Source organism: Podarcis raffonei, chromosome 3, assembly GCF_027172205.1.
Source record: "Podarcis raffonei isolate rPodRaf1 chromosome 3, rPodRaf1.pri, whole genome shotgun sequence".
Lineage (NCBI taxonomy): Eukaryota > Metazoa > Chordata > Lepidosauria > Squamata > Lacertidae > Podarcis > Podarcis raffonei.
Window position 1 is genome coordinate 76,314,173 of NC_070604.1, and position 9,217 is coordinate 76,323,389.

The following is a 9,217-nucleotide window of genomic DNA, read 5'->3' on the forward strand; positions in this document are numbered from 1 at the left end:
AAAAAAGGTTTGGAACCACTGCCTTAGACCAAACTGCATTCTTTATTTACGACAGCTCTTAATTTACCTTGGACCAAACTGACTCCCCCCCCCCCTTTTTTTTTTAAACTGCACCCTCTTGCTAAGCTAGTCCTTCTCAGCAGCCCCGAATAGTCCCCCTTCCTCTCTCCTCCGCTTTATTACTAGCTGAATAAAGCGAACTCCTCCCGGCAGCCGCCGCCGCCGCGCACTCCCCGAAGTGTTTCGGGTACCATTTTGCGTCTGTTGTGCCTTCTTCCCTCCTTCTGGAGCCCGCCCTGAGCCCGCCTCTTTCTCCCTTTCAGGGCCTGTCCCTGTTGCGAGGGCGGGCCGAGCGGGGCCGGCAGAAGGGAGGCGGGCCCCGAGCGGAGCCGAACAGAAGAGAGCCTTTCTTTGCGAGGGAAGGAGGCGGAGGCGGCTCTTGTTTTCTTTCGCGGCAGGCTTAGCTCAGCTGGGCTGAGGGGACCGGCTGGCCGCCTTGCCCCGCCGGGTGCCATGAGTGGGTCGGGGCTGCCCGGAGGCGGCGGCGGCGGGTCTGGGTTGCCTCCCCTGCCCAAGAGCCTGAGCGGCTTGTTGAATTCTTCTTCGAGCGGGGTCGGCCCGGGCGGAGCAGGCGGGCGCTGGCGGGACCTGGAGCGGCTCTACGCGCAGAAGTCCCGCATCCAGGACGAGCTGAGCCGCAGCGGAGGCGGCGGAGGGGGAAGGGGATCCCCGCGGCCGCCCAAGCCTCCCAACCTGGACGCCGCTTTGGCCTTGCTGCGGAAAGAGATGGTGAGCACCCGCCAGTTTTTCCTTTTTTTGCGTGTTTGTGCTTGGTGCAATTCTTCCGCCCCACCCCCTTTTTAAAACTGCTCAATTTTGAGTCCGGGGACCTGGCTCGAGAACGTCGCCTCTGAGCGCGTGCAGAGTTCAATTCCGGCGCCGGGAGACTGTTGGCGATTTCTGCTCCCCTCGCTTGCATGCCGGTACGATGCACACGGTGGAAAGGAAACCTTTTGTTTGTGGCAGGCAGGGTTCGAGTTTTCATCCCAGCTCCTTGCGCAAAAAAAGGAAAATGCTCTTCTCTACTGCTATAGCAAGAGGTGGCAGCACCCCAGTTGCTGGATCTGCTTCCCAAAGGAAGTGAAATTGGCCTCTTTTAGGTGGGCAGCTGAGGGGGCAAGTCCTAAGTCCCCTTGCCTGTGAGTAAGCACATGGGTGTGGCCAGTGCCTTTTTTTCTGGGGGTACGAAGGGGTATGCATACCCCTAAACATTTTGTGAATCTAAGTTTGGCCTCATTGAGGAGCAGTATTTCAATATGAGTAGGAAAATGAGAGTACAGTACCCCTAAACATTTTTTTAGAAAAAAGACTGGGTGTGGCTGGGGGGGCAGCTGCCCCCAGTCAACAAAAATAAAGAACTGAGGTCCTGCCCCCCCCAAATCCTGGCTATGCCCATCAGTAAGCACCATTCAATTCTGGGAAGATATGGTTAGGATTGTGCAGTAAGACACTTTTCCACCAAGCCTGTTTACCTGTTGCAGACTCATTTTTTTGCTCTCTTCTTTTTACTTTAATACTGTTTTTAGTTGTAGAGTTTTTAATTCTTGTAAATTGCATTTAGGGCTCCCTCTTAGGTCCGAAAGGCTGTATATACACATTTTTAAGGGATAAAATCTATTTTTAGATAGATTTAAAAGCGATAAAGGTGGAAACTGGAAGCTGTTTTGCTTATTAATCACTATGGCTACCTTAGCTGTGCTGAAGACCTTGGGCAGACCCTGTGAAATTTTTATACTTATTTATTTACCCTTTGAACAGTTGTGAAACTGAGGAGTTCAAATGGAGAATTGCCAGGAGGTAAAGGGGGGTGGGGTGGGGGCTGCCATTCTAGAATGACAAACCCAAAGGATGCATAGAGCTAGTTGTGCAATTTTTTGGGCCTAAGCCTGTGATAGTTACCCAAGTTGCAGTTAATGGATGCAAGACCTATCTAGGGATTGTGACTGAAACATTCCACATGTGAGAGAGAAAAAGTAATTCAAATCAAAAGATTGGCAAAACAAAAAACAAAACCTCAATAGCATCTGAAGTATGTCACCATTATCTTCCCTTTTAAAACTCTTTTCTCATTCTGTCCTTCTCTTTATTTCCTTCTAAAATAAAGTACTTAAAAGCTATTTCCTCTCAAAATGATATTGTTCACTCTTTCAGTTCCTCTACAAATTCTCTTTTAGTTAGAATTCATTCTGCGCTCTAGTCATAGTTGCATATTGTACAAGCACACACCTGTTCTTTATATTCACTATTTGGATCAGAAGTGTTCTGTTCTGTTTCAGAAAGTGGAATGTGACTTCTAGTAAGCAGGCTGCTTCTTTCCCACCTTTGACTTGTCTTCTGAAATGTAGGTTAATTGGCTTAATGGGCTTTTACTTTGCACAAGATTGGTACTTGGGCTGTGCACCAGATTGCTTACAGCAGCAGATTCACATTGGTTTTTAAATGCGACTAAAAACTGAAGTGCTTCAAATATTGTTACACTAGTAGATCATGTAAGCAAACAAAGTATGGGCTAGATTCATTTTGAATATCAAGCATGGCTTTTTGTCTTATAAACCTATAAATCAAGTTAAGAATGAGTCCTTTCATTGTCCCAGAAAAGCTTGTGCAAAACCCGCAATCTAAAAGGTTTTCCCATTTTAAGTGGTACACATATGCCTTTTATGAGACAAAAGCTTCAGGTTAAACAAGCAACATTGCTCTTAGTGAAACATGACTGAATTATTAGGTATGCAAAACTTTTCCTTTGGATCGGTAACATGAAACTTCCAAAGGCAGCAGAGATCTATGCCTGTCTGGCACACCCCTGATTAAGTAATTTGGAGCTATCTTTTTTCCTGCTGTAGGAAGGAAGTTGCAATGGTTGACAAGTTTTCGTAGAATTAGGATGTCAGCTCATGAATACGCACAGCATGTGATCACTCTAAATCTGGCTATTTTAAGATGTGATTAAAAGGTATTTTCTCTTTGCAGTATTTGTGGGATACTGCTGTCAATCTGCACATGGTCCTTGGAAATAGAACATGAAAGCATCATAGCATTTTCTAGCTCGGGCCATATGTGGTGTACGTATGGCGCACTGTATGTTAGGATCCTGTAAACTCCCTTCAGAAAACAGCAAAATATCACTTTAAAATACAGAGTATTAGAGTCAGACACCTTCTCTTACACATGTTCTCTTTGCATTCATGACAGTGCCCACCAATCACAATGTTGCATACTGATGACACCCTCAGCTTCGCTGCACAAGGAAGAAATTATGTGTGGTGATGGTGAAACATCAACATCACCTTGCCCAACCACACAGATAAGATGCAGCGCTGCAAATACATACTAGAGTGCCCTTATCACTGTGAACCACTCTGGTGCATCCAGTCCAAATCCCATAACTGGGATCCCTGCAGGTGCCCTTGCACATGGGCTGGAGATCAGCCTTTGGACAGGAAAACATACAGGAAGGATGGTCATTCCTGGCATATCACCCAGCCTCACTTTTGCATGGTGAACCTTTGGCCTCCCCTTGGCAACCGTTCAGCCCCCGATGGGGAAAGAGTGCCTTTGTGAGAGAGAAAAGAGATATTTTGCATGGTAGGAGGAATGGAGATACCAGGTGGTGGGTGTGTAAACAGAGTAAGAAGAGCTGGGGCAGTGGATTTTAGCTCTCCATTAGCTTCAGTAGGAATGTTTTTAATTTACACACAGCCAAGCTTGGGGAAGCTTCGAAAACCTGTTGTTCCTCCTCCTGACACACTGCCCATTTTTTATCACTCTGCTGGTGGAATTGCACCTCGTAAGCCTGGTGCTATGCCAGTGTCAATCCCCATCACCACTGTTTATCATCAGCTAGTGCAAAGAAACCGACTGGCATTTTGACGCCCCTCTCATCTGCAGTGCATGGTGCATAGCTTATTACTGTAAGTTTGTCTACTACAATTTGAAACTGTAGATATTCCTGACTTCACTAATGCCATTGCTAGTCAGAAGATGTATTTATGGAATCTGGAGCCTGGCTGTGTGGTTTCTATTTAATGTTGAGATTATATCTCAAAGGTAAAAAACAACAACAACCATAATTAGATGGTATCACATCCTCCACCATAAATCTTACTTGTATCTTTTGGATGGAAAATGAAATTGTATGTTCTGGTAAGAGAGATAAACCCAATTCTTTAGATTGCTTTTCTGATGATACCTAGCCTGCATATTTGTCTTGCTCATCCTTCACCCACTTTTACTTATAATTCTTAATCTTGCCACCCCCACAAATACCTGCAGTTGTTGTTTACCTATGATTCATTTCTGTTTTCCTTATGAATAACTAATTGAACTGTAACACGGCTAGCCTTGCAAGTTAGTTTTGCCCATTAGTGGGAGGTGAGTGTTTTGCTTTGAAGAGCAAATGAGAAGTCATCACTAGATCCACCTTAAGGGGAGAAAAGCAAGCTTAATTTCTGGTAGTAATATCATTTTTGAAAGGCAGAATAAAATAATGTGCTATGATCTTGGATGCTGCAATGCCTATGCTATTTTTCTTTCTCTACTTCGGGGCCCGGGGGGTGGGGGAGGAGCCTGGCATGAGTTGTGTGAAAGGCAAGAATGAATGATATGAGGTGTTTGATTATATTCATATTATTTTCCTAAACGTCCTTGTGAAAAGCTGCCCATATAAGTTGAAGGTAGTTGCATATGGCTAAAAAACAGGAGTCCTATGGACCAAAAAGTTAAATACATTAAAAAGAACATTTATGGCATAGTGCAGATAATACAAAGTACTCTTGTCTTCCACATTCATTCAATTCTCCATTACTGTGTAGGAAGGAAGGAGGCAGGTAATATATGATGAAGTAAGCCCTGAAAGAAGTTCTGTAAAATGCTCAAAGACTCTTGTTATACCTTGGGCAGTTTCTGTATTTAATTCAAGAATTTAAGCGTTCAGAACAACCTGGCTTTGTACTTCATTCCTGTCCTTTCTTTAAGCTACCCAGATTCTGATGGAGCAGAATGCTCTCTTTTAAAATGCTTGTGTGAAAAGCTGGGAGTAAATAGGATGGAATTGTTGTAGTAGCTGGCTGCCCTCCACAAGTGCTACAGCAAGCAAGCATCAAACTGAGTGTTCTTCAAGGGGCAGACACGCCTACCCAGGATTTTCTGAGCCCATGTGGATTATGCATTTTGCCTTACTTGCAAAAGAGGGCATACATTTGCATACGCTTTGTGTCATACGCAAATTTGTATTCTCTTTTGTGGGGTGGAGGACCATAAGATAAGTCGGGGGCCATACAGTAATAACTTGTCTGTCCAACAAAATGGGTGATATCCAGCTGACTACTTCCATTAGTGCAAATATTTCTCCATTTCTTTTCCCCCTCCACACTCCCCAAATTTGCTTTGGGAATCCCCAGAACAGATATGGAGGGGTGTAAGGAAAGGAGATGGGGAAGTTCTGGATTTCTATATAAGGAAAGGCATAACCTGTTAAATTACTGCTTGTCACATAGCTGTTAAAGGCACAAAAGCTCAGTTCTCCCTCAATGCTAACCCTAAAACATGCAAAGAACTCATGTTCCATGATTTGTAAACCACTTATGATACTGTATATCTGTCATCAATTAATCTTAGGCTAGCAATACCTCATTAAGTACAAGACCAGCAATGGTGTTTCAGCTGGATGGCGGTGGGGTCACAAGAGATTTTAAATTTACAGTTATTTTGGTTCAGATGCCTATTCTTGGGTAAAGATTACCGTACATTGTTTTAAAGGAGGAGTGTCTTTTAGGAGCATATGTTATAGCTATTTATTTATACCTAGTAAAAACTACAACAATATTACCAGCCAAGGTGAAACAGCCATCTTTTCTTCTTTTTAAGCAAAAAGGAGTAGTTGATCCTTTGACATGAATATATTCATTTAAGTGTATTAAGTGCAGCACCTTGCTCTCAAGAATCCCCATTTCCTCCCCCCCCCATGAGTGGAAAAGCAGTCACTTTCCATGTTGCTTCTACACCTCCCCAGCTTCATTTCTGTAAAAACAGAGGTACACACTTTTACGAGACTAGAATACACTGAACTACACTGCAGGGTTGTCATACAGTATTATCTTCCGCCTCCCCGCTATCCAAGCAGTATCAGCACAGCAACACAACTTTTTGGCAAGGATGCTATAACCCACACTTTCCCAACCTCACCACACCCTCCCCCTGAGGCAATATGGATAGAGTAATGATGGGTTGTATTTATATTTGCATTGGTAGGATTTTTTTAAGTTTGCATACTCAGGGGAAAAATAAACTAGAGTTCAAAAGAGAATGGACTCTTTTCTTTGCTGGTACTTTTTGCTTTGGGGTAGACATGTTGTTGCCCAATCACAGCTATGCTAAAATCCTGGATTTCTCAATTATTTTCTTTGTGCAACAACCACTTATTTACCAAGGAAGATGAACAGGCACCCTCAGAATGAAGCAGACAGTCTCTGGAGAACAGTTGAGTCATACAAGTACTGTACTAGAGAAGAAAGACCCCAACATGGCTTCAAAATGAATGTGGAAGTCTTTTCCCATCGACCCTTAATTTCTCAAGAGCACTTGTGAATCAGAGCTCTGCTTCATGCATGGGGGGGGGACCACTGAAAGGCAGGAATAGTATCATATCTCACAAAGCGATTGCTTTGAATGGTACCTTTGCTTCATCATTTTCATTCTACAAGGGCTAGAGACAACTGCCCCCCCCCCCCGCCAACCAATCAAATGAAAGTGTGGAGCTGGGCCTGATACAGCAGTCATCCCTGCACCAGTTTGTCAGAATTGGGTTCTGTTGATTTCCTATGAAGTAGAATTCAAAGCATATCAAGGGAGGAGGGAGAGAACACTGAATGTTTCCTCAATTCATGCTTTCGTTCCCATGAAGTTGCTTCTCTCCCATAGGGGCACACTGACTAGAACCTTCCCCCAGTGGAGTAAAAAATAAAAAGGAGGGAGTTTCAGTCCCCCTTCTCCCACCAGCCCAAGGTACACCTTAAACTACATTTATTTCCCCACTTTATAAGAAATTGGCAGTGAGCCACTTCTGACACAGGTGTGTGCTAATCACATCTGGTTTCTCCTTAATGCAGCATCAGCCTATGGTTACACAGATCCTCTGCTATTAAAGAGGGCATGGTAACATGACTTAAGCATCAGGAATGTTTTGCCATGCTGCTTCCTGCATACTCCAGCTTCCCCCACAGCTGTTTCTTCCTTACTTCGGCAGGTTGGAATCTCCCACGTAATTTAATTATCCTGCTCATATTGTGTAATTGTCAGGTACAACACTGATCTTCTGAGTGAAGTCATTGTGGGGAGCAAAATGTGCAAGCACCAGCATTTTAGAAGTAAAATTAAGCCATAAATACTAATATGTGTGTGTGTTCTCTTCTACAAGGTTGGTCTCCGGCAGCTAGATATGTCATTATTATGTCAACTATACTCCCTTTATGAGTCAATTCAAGAATACAAAGGTGCCTGCCAAGCTGTATCAAGTGCAGACTGTGCATATGCTCTGGAAAATGGCTTTTTTGATGAAGAGGAGGAATATTTCTAAGAACACAGCCATTCCCTGGAGTAGAGCTGAGATCATCGCCGTCTAATTGGAACTTAAAGTGCATTCCTGCCTTGTGCTGAAGAAAAGACGCTCAGCTACTTTGCAGCCCATTTATTTCTGGCATGCTGTCAACCCAAGTTACACATTGTGTGAATCCTCCTTTAAGGAAAGCAATGTGCGACAAATTTTAAGGCGTCCTCAAGCATGTTTGACAGGCCATGTCAGTATAATTTGTGAACTGGGTCTTTCCAGTTTGCACATGTTGGAAAATAACTTTCTATTAACTGTGGCTTGGGATCATGCAAGGAAGAAATGACATCTGGAGTGTTCTGACATGTAAAACATTATTAGTAATAATTATATATGTTTTTTGTAAACATTTGAATAGTCTTTGAACTGATGTTTTGACTTTTTATAGAAAATCTTGTTAAAAGCTCAGAGCATTGAGGACCAACATGTACCTTCTCCAGTACTGTATTAGATAGACTTTTAAAAATCTCAGATACACTTCTGAAAGCCTCTTACCATATTCTTTTCCATTCCAAAGTTTACAAATGTTAGGAATCCTACCCTCTTTCCCCAGTGATCAGTTCACTCTTTCACTCACATAAGTTTTAGCTATTTTAATCCAATCAATTTAAAGTTTTGTAACACTTGGTATATTTTTACACAAATACAGTGAAAGCAAATGGGTCTTCCTTTTTGTGATCTTATATACGTGTAATTAGATTGCTTATTCAGTGAATAGTAATATAAATTTCACACAAACTGAGACCAACAGCAGTATTTTATACTCCTTAATGCTTGGAAGAGAGCTGTGAACTTTGTATCTTATAAATCCAAAGGATGTGTACAAATTATTTGTAGGTTATTCTATGCAGCTTTGTTTTTTTATACTATTGTAACAGAAAACTCAAGCTTGACCTGTAATTTATTAAACTTTATACCAAACATGGTGTGTGTATGTAAATAAGTAAAATTATCTAAGTACAGCCAAGCCTGCTTCCTTCACAAATAAAACACAAACTGCCACCTCAGTCATGTTGCCAGGTTTTGCACAGAGAGTGCTTCCATGAAGGAATTTTCAGGAAACCAGTACATTCGTACCTTGGATCTCAAGTGCCTTGGCTCCTGAACAAATTGGCTCTCAAACAATCAAAACTCAGAAGTGAGTATTCCGGTTTTTGAACGATTTTCTTAAGTCAAATGTCCAGTGTGGCTTCCGCAGCTTCTAATTGGCTGCAAGACGCTCCTGAAGCCAATCGGAAGCCGCACTTTGATTGTTCCGGGAGTCAAATGGACTCCCAGAACGCATTCTGTTTGAGAACCAAGGTACAACCATACCAGGATGGTCACCTGTGAGACTAGATACAGAATAAGTCAGTTGCAATGGGACTTAAGTGTAGCTATTTTAATCTGGCTGTAACTTATAAATTCTATGTGTAAAGGTGGTGGAATTTGCTTGGCTTTGGCTTTCCACCATGTACACAAAATATATAACAGCATGAACACTTGAATAGCTAGTTTAACTAGTGACCCTGCAATCACCACCAAGTAGGGCCTTTGTTGGTGACAGTGCCTACA

At 42.8% G+C, this 9,217-nt stretch overlaps 1 protein-coding gene across 1 annotated transcript; it reads left to right on the top strand.

Annotated features, from left to right (window-relative positions):
- The first annotated feature begins 281 nt into the window (after positions 1 to 281).
- On the top strand, positions 282 to 8,584 carry FAM89A (family with sequence similarity 89 member A). Its single transcript, XM_053382475.1, has 2 exons — positions 282 to 789; positions 7,475 to 8,584. The coding sequence occupies exons 1-2, from the start codon at positions 514 to 516 to the stop codon at positions 7,631 to 7,633; spliced, it is 435 nt and encodes a 144-aa protein (XP_053238450.1). The 5' UTR covers positions 282 to 513; the 3' UTR covers positions 7,634 to 8,584.
- The last annotated feature ends 633 nt before the right edge of the window (positions 8,585 to 9,217 follow it).